Source organism: Gymnogyps californianus, chromosome 18, assembly GCF_018139145.2.
Source record: "Gymnogyps californianus isolate 813 chromosome 18, ASM1813914v2, whole genome shotgun sequence".
Lineage (NCBI taxonomy): Eukaryota > Metazoa > Chordata > Aves > Accipitriformes > Cathartidae > Gymnogyps > Gymnogyps californianus.
Window position 1 is genome coordinate 12,022,109 of NC_059488.1, and position 21,491 is coordinate 12,043,599.

Sequence of the window (21,491 nt, forward strand, 5' to 3'; positions counted from 1 at the left end):
ATTTTCATCGCTGTATGGAAACGCAAGGACTTCTGTGCTCTAACCTCCATTACAGTATTTAACCGGTCCCTCTGTGCGGGGCTTCTCTCTACCCAGCAAAACCCACCGAATCTGCAGGAGCAGAGGAAACAATTAAGTGCACTGATTAGGCATCAAAATCATTACAGCTTCGACGCAGTAAAGAACAAACTAGGCATTCTTAATATAGGGGTGTTTTATTTAAATACAACCCAGCTATCAGCATGACTCATGTTAATCACGCATTATGAAAGAAAATTTATTTTAGAAAGTGGTAATTTTTCAGTTAAGAATCTTCATCTTAACAAAAGCATTACTGGAATCACCCTCTGAACAGCAGAGCATGTGATGCTACACATAAGAGAGTTATGAAACCCGACGTCATTAGCAACGCACATCACGAATGCTGAGAGAGTCTTAGCATTACGGGAGATTTCTCTCCCAAGTTCTCCTGACCGGGTGAGAACTTTTACAGGAGTTGCCGGACACCAGAGGCAAAGCATGATACCGTTACAGGTTTCTGGCACTTATTTTAGGTGTCTGAAGAACTGCAGTGCCGATTTTGAACCGGGCTGAGCAAGAAGCAGCAGCCTGTGCTTCTAAAAACCTGCTCTGAGGCGGTTCACTCCCCTGGCATCCCTGGTTTTGCACATTGTCCTCCACTGCAAGCCGGCTGCGCAGGAGGCGTGCTGACCACGCCGACACGGGCCACGAGGCCAGGGACAGGCACAGCACCGACAGCCAAAGGCCTGAAGCGGAGCCGCACCAGAGCTGCCCAGCCGGGAACACGCTGCTCGCTGGCCGCACTGGGCAGAGCCTGCTCTGCCTTCCCTCGGGTGAGCCCAAGCATCTCCCAACAGAGGTGGCTCTCCAGCAAAACGAAGTACAAACGAAACGCAAACAAAAGCCAAGGGAAAGGACTGTGGCCATTTCAGCAAAACAGAAATATTTTTCTCCTGAGGCCAGGTAGGTCTGTGCCAGCCAAGAGCAGGGAGCGGCTGCGCTCTCACCGGCACGGGGGCTGCAGGAGGGGCTCAGCGCGGCTTTGTCAGTGCGTGGGCTCTTGGTACAACGACAGCAGCAGGCTTCCCAGCATAAATACTGACCCTGCGTTTTTATATAACATACATGTTGACATGTATACTACATAAATGATAACACTATAAACATCTGTATTTTAGTAGAGTGCAGGTAGTATGCAAACCACTAAAATCGGCAGAATAAGCAAATGCTTTAAAAAAACCCCTATGCAAACTTATTTAGGATTCAGATGAGGATCATTCTAGTCAGCTTAGGGGCAAAACATTCAAATAAAAAAATGCATTTTTTCACACTGAGATTTTAATCCTGGATTAATTATTTTAGACATTTTCCATATTAATTACAGCAGTATTGCTTCTTTCTTAAGTTCTTTATCTACTTTCTTTGAGTAAAGCTATTTAATACTGGAGATTGTGGAAAACATTTGTTCATGATTATCCAGACATACAGTCAAACAAGACTGAAACAAGAGCAGCATGCAAAAATGTATTTAAGGACTATCATCCCAAAATGCTGCTAAAAGCTATTAACCAGTACGTGTTAATTGCCACAGCATTCATATTAATTTTCACTTCAGGCCCGACATTGTGGAATATTTCCCCTGATACATTTTAAACAAAGTTTAATTTAAGGAACTGCTTCTATCAACACTTATGAAAATTAACAGCCAAGCAATTAGCACTCATGAATTATCCCTTCCCCCATGCTTTCTACTGCATCATTTTTAAAACAGTTGCTACAGGAGAAATTGTTGGTTTTTAACCCATTACCAAAACTAGCCACAAGAAACCTTGTAACACTATACAGAGGTACCATTCCTCGCAATAGGATTTTTAGCATCTGTCCAGCCAAAAATCACGTTGACCTATTTTTATTTAAATTATCTCCAGTAGTCAAGTAAACCCACAAAACCCCTATAAGGTCAGAAAAGCTAGTCTTCTTTAAATCCTCATTTTATTTCTATTTTCATGACTACTAGTTGAAAAATATCTTGACAAAACTCTAGTCTGCACGCAGGAAAGGTTTTGGGCCTTGTAACTCAAGTTTATTCTAGAGCTGAATGATCCCTTCCTTACATTTTGATTGTGGTTTTCCAACTTTTTTCTTTGAGTATTTTGCATACCTTCAGCATCTCTTTTTGACTGTCCTGTAACACTTTTGTGTTTGCTGATTCTTCTGGGGATGTAGGAGCAGCCATTTGGTGGCAGGCATCTCAAAAATTGAATTGACAAGACATTTTAGTGATTAAAATTTCTTAAAGGTAGCTGAGACTTGGAAGAAAAATGGATGTGGACTGGCTTCAGAGATGATTTCAAGGGGAACTGTAAACAGAGGCCTTAGCAGGAGTTCAGTACGTGGTTCCTACAAAGCTGAACATTTGTCTCTAGTGTGATTTTCCTCTATTCCAGTAACTAAATACATCTTGGTAACATTTTTTCTTACTAGTGGGAATGGTCATGCAGTTGAATAGCCTTGACACTAATAAGGTACTAAATCAGTATCCTTTAAGATTAATATCTCAGAGAAAACTCATCACCACGCTTTCCAGCAACTCACACAAGTTAGACTTGTGATTTGAAAAGAAATATTCTGAATTTCTGTAGAATTAAGAGATAACACATGCTTTTAAAACAATTAATGAAAGCAGGTGGGTAATGTGTAGGTAAGCTGAATGTTGTGAATCTCACAGTTGTGTCACTGAAATGAGCCATCACAACACTCTTGTGTTTCATTTGTGGTACCTGGGTATGACTTTCAAATCTGTCTTACGGTCAGTCTTATTTTCCCAACCTTATCAAAAGTCAGCAAGTTGGAGCAATAAGCCATCAAAATTTGATTTTCCAAATTCTGTAAACAGAAATACACATGAACTTATCTATAAAATGGATGATAATTTAATTTGCATGCAGATAAAGGAAATCAATTCGGCCACTGATTTCTTAAGCCTTCAAGTAATTTTCTATACAAATGACAACTGAAGTAATTATAAATAACTAAAGGCTTCTCTTCATACAATATTCTTAGCAAGAGTTTTCAAGATTTATTAACCAAGATGTACAACCCATGTGATTTACAAACCATGCAAACAGATACAGGGGTTAGGTTTACTTTAACTATTTTAAGGAAAAACTTGAAGATACAGCCAAGAGTAGTTATTGTGTGTGCGTCTTTTGTTAAGAGCTGAAGTTTTACAAAGTACATGAAAGCCACAGATCTGTCCTGTGCAGTTGTGGGGCAAGAATCACCTGAATTCTTGAGCTGATTAGAATGCTTCCATTGCAGTTGCATTTCACAAGCCATGTTCTCTACTATTTTGATAATTAATGAACTGATCAGAACAAGAAGAAATTAGAGTGCTTTAAAATTTTATTATTTCATAAAATTGCAGAAGTGGTTATGAAAAAGACACTAAATCTGGCAGAAAACACCTGCAAGATGTAAGCGTTTTAATAAATTGGCTTGGTTGATACTACGGCATGCAATGTTTTCTTATTTTTAACCGATTAGCTTAAAACAATACATCCAATGTTGGAGGGAGGGGGTAGGAGGGACCCTGAAGAGAATGGTTTTATTTGATTTCAGGTCAGTTAGGGAGCTGAATTAGTGGTAAGTTAAAACCATTCAGAATGCAGTTAAGATGAGTACACACATGAACAGAGAGCTTAGATACAGCAAGTAAAGAGCTTTCCTCATGCTTTGCCAGTGAACCACAAAACGGGTGTTATTCAAGAAGCTGAAATCTGCATTACAAAACTCACATATATATATATATATAAACCAAAGGCCTAGTTATAATCTTAAAGATTTCAGAGCCACTGTGATCCCTTGAGTAAATACATAATTAAGTAGGGGTTTTTTAAGACATGTTTAATTAGGCCCCTAGCCCCTCCTCATCCCCACTGCCTCTCCCCAATTATGTACCATTTCCCCAAGAGATATGTGGCTCTGTTAATTATGTAAATAAGTCATGCAGTATTCCCTGAAAGAACTGTATTTATGTGAAAAATACTGCTCATCTATTATCAATAAAAATAAATACGAGACCTACGATATTTCATTAAAAATAATTTTAAAAAGCTAGATGGTTTTCAATTTTACATTACGGTCTGAAAATACAACAAAACTGAAGTAAAATAACTCACTACTGAACTATAATGTTTCTTTTATATCTCAAGTAGGTATTTAAAAATAGACAACACATACAGAAATATAGAGAATAAATTTTATAAGCATACTATTCACAAACTTACCAGAGTAATATAAACAATGCTGTTAAAATTAATATAGTGAGATTATACTCTAACAAAATGCCAATTCAATTATTTTGGAGAGTTAAAAAGGCATTTTGATTTCTAGATCACAATCGAGTTCATTCATATCATACCCTACAAATCACAATTGAGTAACACTGAGGTATTTCATTAATATCTCAAACTAATATGTATAGTACAATTTCCTTCAAATGGACCAAACACCTGCTAAATGTATCAGACTTTAAAATATGAAAATTAAGATGTTCATTACAGTCAACTATAATTTCTATTAATACAGTAAAAAAGTAGTTTGGATTATCAAAGTGAGAAGGAAACATGCTTAAGCTCCTCAAGCTTCTGAGAAAAATTCTAGCAGGTAGCTCAAATCATGCTCAAGTATTAAAACAACAAGACTGGAACACCACTGAATTACAATAAATTTCTCTTAATAAAGGAGTATTTTATTTTTACTTCCTCTATGCATGACTGTTGAAAGTCCATTTAAATGTTTGCCAAACTGAAATTTCATGACATAAGAATAGCAAGCTTTGAGTTTAGAAAAAAGGCATCTTAGTGTTGTCAGCATTAAAATACTGCTATCATTTATTAATGAGGCCAGAAATTTTGAAAAACTGAGTTAGCACTAATTACTAGATACTAGTAAGTAAAAAATAACAAGAGGCAGCTTTTGCTATGTGGACTTCATAGTCTATAAGTTACCATTTCACAAATATTCTAAATACTTCTAGATATGCTAGTGGAATTACATATCTCACTTGCCATTTCAAGAATACTTAACAGAATATGAAATTCTTCCATCACAATGGTAATGAAGCTCAAACTTCATACTCCCACAGGGGATTTCACAAACAAATCCAGCAGAAAACAGATCTGTGCAGTATTTATAATTGTTTTGGAACAATATGACACTGATCCATCACACCAATGTTTGTATTTCAGTTTCTAGGGTTTATGACAGAGAAAAATATTTGACAATACAGAGTAACTAAACTGCACGCAAGGAAAGACAGTTATCCACAATTCTGAGTAATACCAAATGCAAGCTCTTGAAATGAATGTAGTCAAGCAATGAATTTGACCTACCAGGTTTGTAGTGAACCTCGTCCGTGTATTACCTAAATGAGTACTTGCGCAGAACTACATTGTTTAGTCCTTTTTTTGCCCCAGATATTGACCTATTGATGCTTCAGTTTTCCACCCTCAAAACAGACAGTGGCTTTTCCCACTCTCATTGGAGCATTTTGAGGATAAAGACAGCATAAATCATGGAATATTTAGCAAGTGCTGTGATGTGGCTAGACAGAATAGATTTTTTTTAAATGCCAAATAACCAATCATTTATACGAAGGGTCTCACCATCAACTCTATAGAAAGATGTCCTAGGACTCTGCCACACTAAAGGTTTACCTAACTAAGCTGCTGGAGAAGAAAACAGCAAGGTAAGGTACACCTAATGGTAAGGCCATAATTTTGTAATGAAAACAGGAGAAACGGTTCTACTGAAACTGAAACCACTCTATTTAAGACTGAGAGAAGCATGTTTCTAGATAGCCACTTTAAAATAACTGATGGCCTACTATAAAGTCTAATTAAAGCTTGAACAAGTAAATGCACACGAGAACTGCCTAAGGCCTATCACCTTCAGGTCAGGGACCTCCTGGATATGAGAGAAAAGCAACAGGTCCACTTACCTTGCCGTCAAATTTTGAGTACTCATTGAAGGGGTTATTCAGCTGCAACGGACACTGTTCAAGTCGCACAGACAGTATGGACTGCTTCCCAGAACATGGAGATTTTACTCTGAAATTCTTTTTTTCAAATAGGGAGCTCAGCTCCTCTGCTGTAGATCAGAAAAGAGATTAGAGTAGTTGTACTAGGAGACATACAGAGGCTACTGTTTACCACAGAAAGACAACATTACAAGGAGGAGAACAAAATCAAATATATAAAACAACAAATGCTTTAGCAGGGCAGAATCTACCACCACTCTTTCATAGCCCAAAGGTATGAAACCATAAGAAGTTTGAACAATGCTACTGTTTAGGATGAGTAAAAGATTAATTTTTCCCATACAGAGAATGGAACTGATCACTACAAGATCCACTTGAGTCAAGATAAAAATCAAGATTCAAAGAGAAAATTATGCATTCCTGGTCTTTCTGCTTGCCTACCTGTTTCTAAATGAACAGTAAATGCTATGCAAAAGAACTGCCGACACATCTCCAATACGTCACGCAAAAGCATTCCAAACTGAGCTTGTAACACATGATATTATGCTATATTACAGGACAATATTATACTACCCCATTGCTGTACTATAACGCCCCTATGCTGTCAGCAGTAGGCTTGGGACTACCTCGGATCCAAAAGAATCATTTCTTCAGATTTTACTTCTCATGGTAGACTGGATATGGTCTCCTTTCAAAAAAATGTCAAACCTGAAAACACCATTCCAGGCAAACAGTCTGGACAACAACAACAACAAAAACAAAAACAAAAAACAAAAAAAGGAAAAGCTTTCTAAAAACAAAGGTGATAAGAGTTAGTGAGTTCTTTGTGTGGTCTGTGAAGGCTCATAAAAGCCTCCGACAAGCAGCTCTTTTTATATGAAGAAACTGCGTCGCTGAATTTGCAGCAACGGTTTAACTCAAAATTTACAGGCATACTTAAAAAAAAATTAAAAATTAGGGCTTCTTATGTTATAAGGACACTAGAAAATCAGGACAGAGCCTGGGGTGTTTTAGCATATTAGTAGCAATGGGTCTCATCTGCAAGAGACTGTGACTGAATCTGGACAAGTTTTCTCCACATCTGCTCTAGGAACCAAGTACCCCCAAACTCCATCAATCACTACCTGAGAACCAACACCAGCTCTCCTAGACCGACTCTGCTCTGCATTCCTACATTTGGATTCTCTCACATCTCAAAGATTTACATGTTGCTCCTCCAGGGAAATGAAACCGCTCCTAGGGCAGAATGACTTGGGACTTGATCTGCAGGGAGTTGGTTAATTTCTTAAAATGTGAAATTAAAACTTGTCAAATTATAAACTAGTCAAAAGCTCAGCTTACTTTTATCAACAGATTGCCTGAAAATTCAGACAGTTGGCAAAAGTGCTAAATACTCGCACTAAGAGATACCCAACAGTCTTGTGAAAGGCTGCGATTAACCAAAAAAGCTTGATTAAATCCTTTTTAAATGTGGCATCTTAAACTCCATTAGGTATTCTGCTTTTTGTAACAAGCTTATCTCTGTTTAAAAAAAAATAATAATCTGAATTACAATTATGCTAGACTATTACCCTTAACTGGTATTTCTTGGGCATTTGGAAAGTACTCTGTACCTTGGAATCCACTATAATGGTTTTATTGGTTCAAGTGAAAAAGCAAGTCTTATCTTCAAGTTTTGTCTCTAGGGAAGCGTTAAGATGATTTGTTTATTGTTTCCTTTGTTGGGATGTGCAAAAAAAGGATCTCAGAAATTCTTCTGAATTCATTAGTGTGACATCTGTTTTGCTTTGAGTTTTGTATAGCTTTTACTCAAGTCAAATATCTCACATGACTGAAGAGTTTAAATAACAGTACATTCTATAAGATTGTAAGTTCAGCTGGCTGAGATACAGTTTTCCTTTTCCAGGAAACTTCATAATTTCAAACAATTCAACTCATTTAGGAAGAGGAACCCAAAACCTAAAGATTTGTGCAAAAAGCTAGAAGAAGATAGATGACATTTCTGAAAAACTACCATCTTCCATTAAGCATTTTGTCAAATAATTCCTAATAGAATTGGGCTGTGAGAGTTCCAATTAAAAACATTGAAAAAAGAAAATTAAAAATTCTCAAATTTCAGGGAAAAAAACAGCTCATATTTTTACATTAAACTAGCTTTAATTGCATAATTTTTAATTCTTAATTAAAACTAAGTTTCACCGTTAGTCTATACTATATGTATTTTTCAGCTTTTGTGGTTTTGTTAGCTATATGAGCTATTCTATATGGGCTGAACGCAAGGCTTTTGAAAGATTCCCTTGATATACTGTTAATTTACATTTTATATGCTCTGAAATGAATGTATGTAAGATGTAAATACAATGCCTTATTCCTTGCTTTCATCTAAAAATATCTAGTATTTTATAAAAAGGAATAACCTTTTGTATGTATATCCATATTTCGTTTATAGGACCCACAGACTGCTTTACTAACATAATTTGATCTCTACACTGCATGAAGCTGAAACGTTCTTTTCATTTTACTGAAAAAGAACTGATGCACAGAAAGGTGATATGAATTGGTGGCACAGCAGAACAAAAAAACCAGACCTCCACTGTGTTACACTTTACTTCCAGTCAGTCAACCCCCCCTGAAGCATCTTTATATTTGTTAATCCTCTAACCAACTCCAAATGCATGGAGATTTTCTTTTTCAAGTCCATACACTACTACCACCTTATCTTTCAAACTCATTCCTGACAAAGCAAACAGCTTGTCTCATGACAGCGGGCAAACAGATGATGAGTAGAAAATATTCGTCTTTTTTTTCCTCATTACCATACACAAAAATCACTCATCTCTCACTTCCCTTTATCCTGGTTAGTGTACTTTTATTTCTGTACATAGTAATTACAAATGGGAATCACAAAAAATACTCAATTGCCAGATGCCTCCAATTACAACTACATATCCAACTGCAGGACAGCAGAAATGCTTATAAGAGTTTCTACAGTCAGGCGTCTCTCTGACGAGGGATCTCTGGAGGTGGTGTCATCAGACTCTAACACAGGACAAAACAACAACTTTCCAGCATCCTTTTAGTTTGCATGGTGTCAACCATAGGCTCGACTTCGTCTAAAGCTCAGATAAACACAGTCAGAAGAGGGCAGCCAAATTCCCCCCATCTGAGAAAAAGCGATTTCTGTAGTTATTGCTTTCATACATATTTTCCAATAATGCTAAACTCAAGGAACAGAACAGACAAAGCCTCATACACACACACTTGACAAAGGGGAAGATACAGTGGATATCCTTCAGGGCTCCTCTTTTTCCTGGCCTCTTCCTACTGTGTTGTTCTTCATGCAAATAAGTGAGAAACATGCAGAACCTCAGTGACTAAGCAGAGAAGGAAAATCAGCTCTGCCAATAAAGAGATACCAAGTGCCTGGAGTTTTTATGTAACTGACTTATTTTTTATTTAAATCTGTTCTGCAGCAGGGAGGGACTGATCTATTTGCCTGCAACCCCGGCACATTCTTACAGAGGGGGACACCTCCGTTACTGCTGGTTGACAGATTACGTCTATCTTCAGGGCAGCACGTAAAAGGAACTAAATGTCATGGTGGAGCCCAGACGAATAAGACGACACAAACAGCATAGACACAGCAGGAAACTGGAGCCTGAGTGCAATTCAGTGTAAAGAAATACCAAGCAGTACATAGTTAGGGATAAAGAAGAAAAAGAGAACTGCATCATCATTGGTCAAACGCTATAAAATATTGAGCAAAGAGAGCTGGAGGTTATGGTAGATTAAACTTTAAAACCTACAACTCTACTTACTGAAGTAGAAAGGCAAAAACATTTTAGAATGCATTAACAGAGGTATCAAACATAGCTCTGAACACTGTACTAAGGATTAGTGCAACCGTGTTGCTCATGTGAGCAGCTTTGTTCACTCCTCTACAAAAAGATATTATAGAGCTGGAGAAGGTTCTGCAAATGACAGCCAGGAAGATACAAGGATTTAGTCAAAAAAAGGAGATTACACAGGGACCTCATTAAGATATACACAAATTTTGAAAGAAGTAGGCATGACAGACCATACAAAGGTTTGAACGCGTGTCAAATACAACAGGAACAGATACTAGCTTGAGTTATAAGATATGAGAATTGAGACAGATTTTTCATTTCATATATTACAATTTAAACTATGTAGAACATCCAGTCAGAAATACTTAATTATATAATAATAATTTTTAAAATAGCATATTTTTTGAGAAATCAGTGATAATAGTTTTTCCAAGGAAAGGCTAGATAAGCTAAGGCAGCATTTATTACGCTTTCATTTAAGTAGATCATATATATACACACATTATTTCTTAAGATTTTCCCCTTATCTAGAAAAGTAATCACAAAAATATTCTATAAAAGTAAACTCTACAGAATTCTTCATCACATCTGGTACACCAAATGCCACTGGAAATAGCTAGAAAGCCATAACTTACATGGAAATAATGATCCTGCATTTTGAATGCAGACACTTGCCAATCATCTGCCCATAGAGCAAAGACATATCCTGTTCCTTACATACCTCACAATAACACTAAGAGCTTTACTATCTCCATTTCTTGCTCATTGAGACAATAGAAGCCTTAGAAGACAATGATGCTACAAGGTGACAGAATATACAAACACAGTATTAACACCTTATATTGCAAAAAATAAAGCAGCCACTCAAATTAGTTCAGACCAACAAACGAGGTTTTAAACATTTTTTCTTTACTTTGCCTTTATTAATAATTTGGAATGCTCTAGTCACAGCTGAAAACAAATGAGACGCCTGTGGCACACCACCCCCCAAGCAATAAACTATGGGAAACACATAACTGGGAAATGGAAGGCAAATACAATAATTAGCATTTCCTCTATACTTTGAAAGCTTAAGTGAAAATTACAAACTGAAAATGTTGTAACCATCAAAAGCAGAAATAAAAGCAGTAGGAAAATAGAAGATCTTTTCTTTTTACCTGAGTAAGAAGTATTTCTGTCTTTCCACTGAACATTTTTGCATTTTATTTGATTTTGTCTCTCTTTCCGCAGACGTTCTAGTCTCTGAGCTTGAAAAGAAATATTATAACTATAAGTTTGTCAATGAAAGTTTACTATAAACAAAGACATAATTAACTACCTTTATATGAATAAAGATGTTTTATACTGCATATGTAGGGGGAAAAGTCATAAAATTTTAAAGGTGGCACCCCTGAAAAGCAAATACCAACAAAAACATGAAAATGTTCTTGATTTATAATTGAAATTAGAGGATATAAAACATTAATAGAGATCATAAAGATAGTATTAACATGGAAGAGAATAATAAAATGTGAAAACTTCTGTGATTAATATGACATTTCATTATATAAATCATTAATAACGGTCTTAAAGGAATTTTAATGCACAAATGAACTGAAGTGAATATTACATTACAGGAATAAAATTACTGTTATGAATTACTCTACTCGTTTCAAAAATTAAAGATAAATGAACTCAGACTAGACTATTAAAGTTTTAAATATAAAATCCTTTATCTAAAAATCATGAAAATTATAAAATGTCAAAGCTATATAAATTAGCATAGCTTTTTCTTCAGTGTGCTGAAACAGTTTATAGGTAGTAAAATAAATGATTTGTATCTTCACAACATTAGTCAAATCTTAAAATGAATATAATATTTCTTTACGTATATTTTGACTCCATCTTCAAAATACGGTTTGAAAAAAGCCTCAAATAGTTATAATATCGAAGAACTGACAGACCAGGGTACCAGATAATACCTTAAATTATCTTTTTTTTAACAGTAAGATCTCTCTCAGGAAATGGTCAGCTAAACCTGGTAGAAGCTACCCAAGACAATGACCACAAGAAATAACTGATGTTATGAAGTGTCCACTCAAAAATAAGAAAGCAGATTAGACTGGAAGTAGGACTAAATGTTGACCACTGAAGGAAACAATTTGCTGGATGTATTAGCAATTTTGATGTATTGAGATCATTCATTAACTAAAATGGGTTTGTAGAAGAGATGCTAAAATGCTAAATTACTCTGACAATTTTTAGATACAATTTGAGTTCCCTGAGCCATTTCACCAATTAAAAAAAGGTTAATAAGTATTTTCTATCCATCCTATTAGTATTCTTTTACATTTAGTCTTTGAACGGAATTGTGGACACAGAAGTGATTTTTTTTTTTGCCCCCATAAAAACTCTCAACCTGGGAACTGATGAAAAAAGTAATACTTTGAGTTTTAACAGCAGTAACAAGCAGTTTAAGGTACAAACACAAACAGGGACTTTGATGCTTATTTCCCATTTAAGTCAACATGAGATTAGTGCCTAAATACCTCTATGTATCTTACTCTTAATGAAATAAGAGAAGTATTGCTGCTTACAAGTTTAAATATTGGGTAAAACACTATAGTAGTGTAGATATTTTATTCTGAAAGAAAAAACTTTTTTTCCCAATTACTGTCCAGACTGTAGCTCAAAATTACCTTCCAAAACCCTTTCTTCCCAAATGGGCCATCATAAAAATATCTGTTAGATTCACATGTAAACAATGGATAAAGGACAAAACGTAGAACAGAAATAAGAATAATGCATGTTTTTATCCTATTTGATATTTTCACCCCTTGTCAAAACAAACGTACTAAAGCACAGTCACCATCTTCACTAACTCCATCCTATTCTTCTATCTACAGTTGATCACAAATTATCATCTACTGCGGGATTGTATTACAGCAACTCCAAATCAGACGGAATTATCAGTACCTATTAGAAGTCTGAATTATTTAAGGTTCATTCTCACAAGAAGCATGCTAGTTTGAAAGCTTTCTGTGTGAAAAATGTCACTGACCAAATGTAGTTCTTGTTTCATTAACTATTAGCAACTAGATGAGCCTTTGTTTCTAGTCATGTGGACTGGGAGAATTTGCTGCTTTCCCATATACCCAACACCTTGCACAGACCTGTCTCCACTTTACTTTTTTTTTTACCCCTCTGGATATGGCAGAAAGGCGGCAGTGAGGAGATGGAGCCCAGAGCCAAAGACCACCTATGACCCATCTAGCTCCTGTAGGAAAGGAGGAAGAATTCAGTGGCAGACAACCCCTGTGTTCTCCCCAAACACAATGTGCAATACCCTAACGTGTCTCCCCCACTGCACATCCCTTTCAAGACTAAGGGGATAACTTTGATATTAGAATGCACATAAAATTAATTTCCAAATTTGCATACCCACATGAGAACTACCTAATAACCAACACTTCTGTAGTCTCTACAGAGAAGTGTTGAGTCTTCTACAGTAGCGTATTATTTCTACAATTTATGAACAAGATACTATCCTGGTAAGGTACTTTACAATAAAACAGCCTTGCAAAAGATAATAAAAAGTTATACTCCATCCAAAAACAATGGTTAAAGACAGTATAAGCAGAAATCATTTTATTTAGCAGGGTATAAAACCAAGGAGAACAAAGAAGAGCTTGCATGTTAAAAAAGTCTGCCACTATTACCTGTTGATATACAAAATTACACTATATTCGCTTTCCAAACCTAAAAACCATTATCTGCTTTTCAAAGAACAAATGTTCCTGCTCTTGCTAAATCTACTCAGGTAGTTATGGATTAAGTAAAAAAGAAATGTCCTTACGTTTGCCCATTTTAGGAGCAAAAATTGCAGATTTCACAGTTAATGAGTTTTTGTGCTTATGAGACGTATGAACACTTTATTCTATGTATGTATGAACCTGTTTTCTTCCATCAAGAACTTAGATAAGTACTTGTGCAATGCAAAAAGCATTTATATTAAAAACAGTTAACTTTCTATTTAATTTATTCCTCTTCCTGTATTTTTGAAAAGGGCTCAGTACCAATCAGCTTGCATTCTTTGTAGGCTTTTTTCCACCCCGCTCTGTTTCAAATCACAGCCCGATTGCCTTGATAATTGCATTAGGTTCCTGGTGGTACCAGCACACACAATGGAAGATAAAAGACATGCCAGATGAAAAGGGGCAAAAAACTGGCTCCCCATGGACTTAGTGTCCTAACCATTATTTTAGAATATGCCACCCATTGGAAACTGAAATGGTTTGAATCCATAATTTAAATGGAGATTATTCTACCAGTCTACTCACCTGGTGAAATAATCCTTCAGAATTATTTTTTGGAGCAATTCTATAAAACTTTAAACTTTGCCTCTCCTTCCTCATAAACGATACTATCAACTGAACTAAACAAGACCTCAAGGACAATGCTAGGCAGTCTGGCACACTAAACTTTTCACCATGCCTTACAGTCAGTTGCAGCTGTATATTCAGCTTATTTCCAAATCCAGCTCTCCATTACAAGAAATCAGTGCCCTGTCTTGTCTGTAACTTCTGACAATTTCTTATTTGTAAAAGGTATTTCAAGATACTCAATACCGTACAACATTTTACTTGTTAGGTAGAGCACAGATGTTTTTTCTGAGCTCTAGGTGGTGTTCTAATACCTTCAGAAATCATTTGAAAAAAATATATACTGTAACACAGAAAAAAAAAGAGATCAGTATTGGCCACCCCACACCAACCTTTTCATATATATTTTAAATCGCAGAACTTTTGTTCATAGCATTCCTTGGGTATTAGAAGTCTGAATATCCTCATATGAAACAACAAATGGAACAGCTTGCTTTCAGTCAAGACTAACTGAGCACATTTTGAAAAGGTGTACACCCATAAACTTTCTAATTTGGTAACTTAAATCCTAGCTTACGGTTTTTCTCAGAAATAAAACTTCAGAAGACAAAATACAGACAAAACATTCACTTCGTTGGCTCGCATCAAACTTCATGCCTCTCTTTTATAACAAATAGATTTGATGCCTCACTAGGTAGATTTTTCTCCGAAAATAACTATCCTGCTCAAAAGTTAACACCCCTCCAGACATTAACAATAGAAATATCAAAGACTGTTCATGTACTTTGGATTTAGACTTGATGTCTTTACAATTTAAATTTTTCTTATATATATAACTGACTACCTCAATGTTCCTCTGTACATGAATAAGTAAAGCAGCAATTAAAACTCAGCTGACAGCACACTAAAGTAACTGAATCATTACATGTCCTTTTATAAAAAGGGTCTCGACATTACAAAAGGAAAAGTTTGACAGGTACCTAGCTAGTCATGCTCTGATTTGTCCATGCAAGCCAGACTAATAGAAACTGAATTTAAAAGGCTAATGTTACCTTGGCTGCAAACACCACTTACCTGTGTTTGATCGTCTTCTGATTCCGAAGTCCCAGCTTGAGGTAATATCGACTGATTGGGAATATACATAGCCCTGAGTCTCACCGTTGCTTCCCTGTGTTTCTGAACCACTGTCCCCATAGGCTGACGAGGGATTAAACTTCTCCAGGTCGACATCGTGATCTATCAGGACCATTTCACACATCCCTGTGTCATCACTGGTCACGTGTGACTGCCGAATATGAGCAAGTATAATTGTTGGGTTGTCCAGGAAAGCCATTCTGTCCACAAGTCCACCACTTCACTATACTATCTTCTCTCCATCTTGTTTCATGGACACATGTACCTAGAAATAGAACATACACAGCATTTTAGAGAAAAAAAACCAAAAAACCAAAACCCCCAAAACTCTGATTCAAGGTGGTTTATATTTTGGATGCACAAACCCTGACTCAGTTTTGTACAGTGAATTATTTTAATTCTGCTCCAGTTTACTTAAGTGACACTGCTTGCTGAGATCCACTTAAAGAACAGTGGTTTTGGAGGACAGCTTGAAACCTGAATCCCAAGACAACGAACACAACAGACACCTACAGACAGGTCCGATTACTCTACAACAAATGGTTGCTATAAGGCAAAATATTCTAAGTACTACACATAGAAGGACTGAGAGAAAATACACACAAGAACCATGTCCATTCAAATTAATAAATTTACAAAACCAGACAGGGGTTTGAATTTGTTTTCACCCATCATAATAGCATGTTACTGTTTTTGTTCTGCCTCTACATACTAACGCTTTGATTACTGTATTATAGACCCTCTTCAGGTTTGGTATTTCCCGGAAAAACTTTAAACATGAAGAGATTCGTATCTCAGGGCAGAATACTGAACATCTGCTGCTGCATGGCGCTTCGTATAGGGCAACTGTTGTAATACAGAAAAAGCTCCATGATCATATACCACACGCCTGAATTCTTATGCACTTTAACAACAGTAATTGCCACTTACCAAAAATATTTCATTCAGTGTACTCAAGTGGCCTTACAAAACAAAGCAGAGGGAAAAAAAAAAAAAAAGAAAAAAACCCCAAACCACAAAACCCAAATCACACTCAAACTATTATCCTATTTTACTGTAGCTGTGGATTTATAGTTATGTTAATCTAATTCAAGTCTGGGCTGCCTCTGAAAGGGGCAACTCCATGCTCCTTTCTGGCCCTGGTCAGATATTTCCACCACCTCCCAAAGGCTGGCATTAGCATTTGTGTAGCTGTGAGGTGAGTTGGATCAAAAAAATGACCTGCTGAAAATAACCTGAAAAGAAAAAAAAAAAAATTTACTAATTTCCAGGCTGATCAGCCCGCCAGTGAACAGCTGCAAGAGCACCAGTACCAACATAACACAGGCAGCAGGAATATCAAAAGACGGAGGAGAGCCAAGGTTCCCCTCTCAGCGGCGGTGCTCACGGCCGGCTCAAAGCGACTGCGAAACCTCAGCCTGAGGAAGAGGGAGGTTGGTGGGGTGTCGAGTCCAAGCTCACAGAGAGATGCAAGACTAGACGTGAATTCCAGAAGTTCAAAATCCCCACTGCTTTTCTAATCATTTGCGTATCTGAGAAAAAAATCCAACATTTTAATACCAGCTATAGAACTAAATGTGTTTAGTATTTTGAACATAGAAACAACAACAACCCCTATCATTGCTGTTTGCAAAACTTCTGTCAGCAAGAAGAAAACACCAAAGGAAAAGAAACAATTTTAAATGACACAAAGCTGTATCCCATGAAAATCTGGTAAAGGTAGCTGGCCTTTTTCTGGCAGATTTTAACAGAAGAAAGTGAAAGAAAGCGTCAGACAAGCTTGTTCCAGGACCAGCAAACACATGTCATCATTTCCCCTGTACGCTTCCAAGGGGAATGGTGTATTAACATATAGAGCCCCATGAAGCAGCTTCTGCATTTACATAGTCGGAAGTAAAAGTACTACTTTATTTGGACACTCATCTAATCATGACAAAAGCAAAATTTTGAAGGTGTATTGTAAATTGCAAACCCACCATCCCTACCAGTACCCTCCCTACCACCAAACATGAGCATCCACTAATTAAAACATTCAATAAATATTTACATCCTTCATAATTTTAGGCTTTTTTTGCTCCCTTGGCCACAAATATTGCCATTTTTTTTTTCTGAGAGACTGTGTCCTTTCTGCTTTAAAAAAAATATAGACAAATTCAAAAGTATTATATTAAACAATAGACCCAGCAGCAAGAACGAATCCAATAAAAGAATGGTAGAGAAATAAAACCGACATGCTGCTTGTTATTAATACGCTACTCCTACCGTACGTTCTAATAAATTATGCTATTAGCTAAATACGCTCCATCAGTATCCTTGGAGATATTCAAAACCCAATGGGATGAGGCCCTGAGCAGCCCGCTTCAGCTGGCACTGCTCGGCGCCGGGAGGTTGGCCCACATCTCCAGAGGCTCCTGCCAACCTCAGCAACGCCGTGACTCCAAGTTCTATTTTTTATTTTCTGACTATTTCCATTACAGAAAGTAGGCCTGCTCTCCCTGTAGGATTTCTCATTGTCTTCAAAGTGAGAGGCCATAAGGCAAATATCCTACCATAAGGCAACCGTCTCCTGGCTGTAATTTACGTGTTAAAGGCCTTTAAGCCCTAACAGCGTGACTGGTATGGCGCGACTTAGAGAATATAGACACAACTAAGTACAATATATGGATATTTTAGAAAGTGCACTGAGAATGTTCTTTAAATTTAGTTATTTACACACTGCTTATTAGAGGAGGCCATGCTTACCTGCGAGCAGTAAGAACTTGTATAAATAAGCAACTGCCTTAGGCTTCTAAAAGGTCTGCAAACTCCCAATCAAAAATTACTGCTGCCCCATCAATGTGTCATATAAATGTTGGCATGTTAATTGTGTATTTATAAGATTGTTAATGGTTAGTTAATTTACCTCCCACACTATTATTGTACTTGAAATGATTTAATGTCTGCTAAGGGAGTTAACAACATGTAACAGCAGATGCGAGAATTTTACCTTTATACTCTGCACCCCGACTTCATGCTATTAACAGTCCGTGTGCTAAATTAGCCAAGCTTCTTTACAGTTTTACATATGCAATCACTTTTCCCATAAACTTGCACAGTGAAAAATTGCCACAAATTCTATTTCAATCTCTAAAGTTTAATTCAAACACATTTTTTCTTCCTCCTCTTCAGAATTTTCAACAGGACACATTAAAACTAATCTGTCAAGAAATGCATGTTAACTGGAAATTCTGTGAACAGTTACCACCCCTCAAAAAAAAAAAAAAATCAGAAAAAAGTTCAGCTCCCAAAAATTCAGTTCAGATTGTTATGCCATATTTTAATAGTTGCTATCTACACAATTCTAACTGGTTCCTCCTTTTGATAAAGGCAAAACACAATCAGATGGCACAGTCCTGGTCTGAGGAACAATGACCTCCAATGAAGTAAAAGAATTCAGAGAAGCAAAGTTCAATTTTGCAAATCTTTACATGAATACTTTTAAGCCCCCATGCCATCAGTTTCACCAAAATTACAGATACAAGATCAATTTCCAGATTGACTGAGATTTGCCAGCGTACTGCCTCTTCTGCATTCCTTATACCCACACACGATTAGCACATCCACACATAGTAGCTGAATTTAACGGAATTCAGGGACTTTCTGAGCATCAGCAACTTATACATTCTTCAATCATAAACAAAAAATAAATGCCCTTTTAATGCTTGCACTATATAAATATTACTCTACTATTAAATAAAATACTTTGCAGACAACTGTCAAGCACACTCTATGTGAACACTAAAAATGAAAAGAGCAATGTGAAACCTACGCAACCTTAACAGTATTTATGTATGACATGATATACAGGTTAGTGTTACGATGATATACTACTTATTGGCAAACACCTTCCATGATTCATCACATAGGTGGACAGAGCTGAATCAGCCCTTCGCTTTCTTCTTGATCTTTATTATTCATCTGTCTTACTTTCTGTGTACTATCTAATCAACACCCTGGATATGAATGCCCTCTCTCACCTTCTCCGTGGTCTCATCACTGTATCATTGAAGTGCCCCAAAGACCACGGGGAGCACAGCCCCCTATTAGTCTGGTGCAGTTAGAGAACATCCTCAAAGATGCAAAACTGCAGCATCAAGAGGCTGAACGACTTGCCAGGTTTCACAGGAACTTTGTAGCAAAATCAGACAGCTGGATCTCAGTCTACTATTTTTATCAGAAGTATTCCTCTTCCAGTAACCCACTGCTATACTCATGGCATCTATAGACTTTCACAGCAAGTGAAGCAAGGCTGTTATGCAGATCAACCTCATTCATAACACAGCATACAATAAGTAAGGCAGAACATTCTAACAAATTATTCAGCTCCCAGTAGGTGACACAAAGGTGTTGAAAAGAGGATATGTAGTTACACAGGCTATACCTTAAACACACCGATGAACACCTCTGAATTTGGGGACGCAACTTCACAAACTTATTAAGTATTCTTGTGACCCTCCTGCTTGCCTGATATACTGTATTTATTTAAATAAAAGGAAGATTTTCTCACTTTCCTCTTTCCCCACCAAAAACACCATACATACCCCAAAAACCAGTCTGATTTCTATTCACGTGTTATCCTACATCAAGTGTCAAGGAGATAGCAAAGCAAGTGTGAGATAAGGGGAAAGGACAAGCTAAACACATACCTCTTATGATTGCCATCCTTCCCATCCATCCTATCAGCCCACCACATACCAGCACAGACAGCAGCAGACACAGCTGGAAGCGCTGTCTCGCTCCTCCAGTGCTGGAGCACACCGCCTTGTGGGACTGCAACCACACGCCAACCTGTTCTTACCCATTTTCAGAGGAAAACGTTTGACCCTGAGCACGAAAAACGCTGAGCGCAGGTTACCTTACTTTTGGGAAAGCGGTTATTTTACACTGAATTTTCTGGTTTGTTTTAAATATACACGGTTGAATCTGACAAAATCCCTCCCTATTACAGCCCAGTGAAAGGTGGCTCGTCACTACACTACACACCGGCCGCGTTTCACTGTCACGCCTGCCAGCAGCGGGGCAGGACCCCGAGTCTGCCTGCCGCTGCACCCCAGCCCTCCGCTCTGCTCCCTCTTCTGACCTGCAGGCTCCTTAAATATCTTCTGGCCCAACTATGGACTTCGCTTGGTAAACTGAAAGCAACGACAACGGGCACGTTTTCGTGCACCGCACCCGTCCCCGTAAGGAGTTTACAGACATCAGGTTAAAAACTTCACAGCTCCACCAAACACAATCCAGTTAACACTGGCTCATCTTCGACTCAAGCTGGCGATTTTAGGAACAGTCCTCCTAACGCCGCCTTTCCATGAGATGCTACAACTGGTCAAAGTACAAGAAATATTTTCCTCACAGAAAATTTTGATATTTATGCCTTTCATGCTTCAAAATACATCATGTATAGCACACATGGAAATTTGCTCATAGACCTCTAAATAAGCTAGAATAAATGATAAAAAACAGAAAGCTGTAAGCATCTAAAAATTTTCTGCTACAGGAAAGAGCTACAACTTTGAAATTCTACCAATTTTAATGGAATACTTTTAAGAATCCTTCAGTTCAAACGGCTAAAAGCAGCTGTAAATTCTCCACAAAACTCTCGAGCCAATTCCCGAAAGGTTATTTTGCTCTCTAAATTGTAAAAGTAAAAAGTGAGAAGCAGGAAAAAAATTTCCTCTCTCCTATTCTGCAAAGCTGTACCTCTTCTTTTTTTTTTTCCCCCAGAAGAAAATATGTTTAAATTGACTGTCCTCCTTAAGGAAGTAATAAACAATTAAAGCCCTATTCAAGGTAAACAAAAATACTGCAAATAAAGATGCAGCTTCTGGAAGGTACAACCTGGATCTAAAACAATTACTAATAATCTCAAAATACAGCAGGCTGGAAAAATTATATAACATTACATGTCATCTTATTGCTCAAGGGCTTCCATAGTCACTGGACTTAAACACCTCTCTGACTGTAGCGCTTTGAAGTGATCTTAAAAACTAATGAAAAAAATGGGCAGATTAGAATAAAAAATTGATTCCCCCCCCCCATCATATAAAC

General features: G+C 37.1%; 1 protein-coding gene across 2 annotated transcripts in view; it reads right to left on the bottom strand.

Annotated features, from left to right (window-relative positions):
* MAPKAP1 (MAPK associated protein 1) overlaps window positions 1–21,491 on the bottom strand; it is a 109,943-nt gene that overhangs the window by 83,007 nt on the left and 5,445 nt on the right. For both annotated transcript variants that reach the window (XM_050908053.1, XM_050908052.1), the window contains exons 2-4: window positions 15,348–15,672; window positions 11,070–11,159; window positions 6,026–6,174 (exon numbers count right to left, since the gene is read on the bottom strand). In XM_050908053.1, coding sequence (XP_050764010.1) covers window positions 6,026–6,174; window positions 11,070–11,159; window positions 15,348–15,606 — 498 coding nt within the window. In that variant the 5' untranslated portion in view covers window positions 15,607–15,672. The remainder of the gene's footprint in view (window positions 1–6,025; window positions 6,175–11,069; window positions 11,160–15,347; window positions 15,673–21,491) is intronic.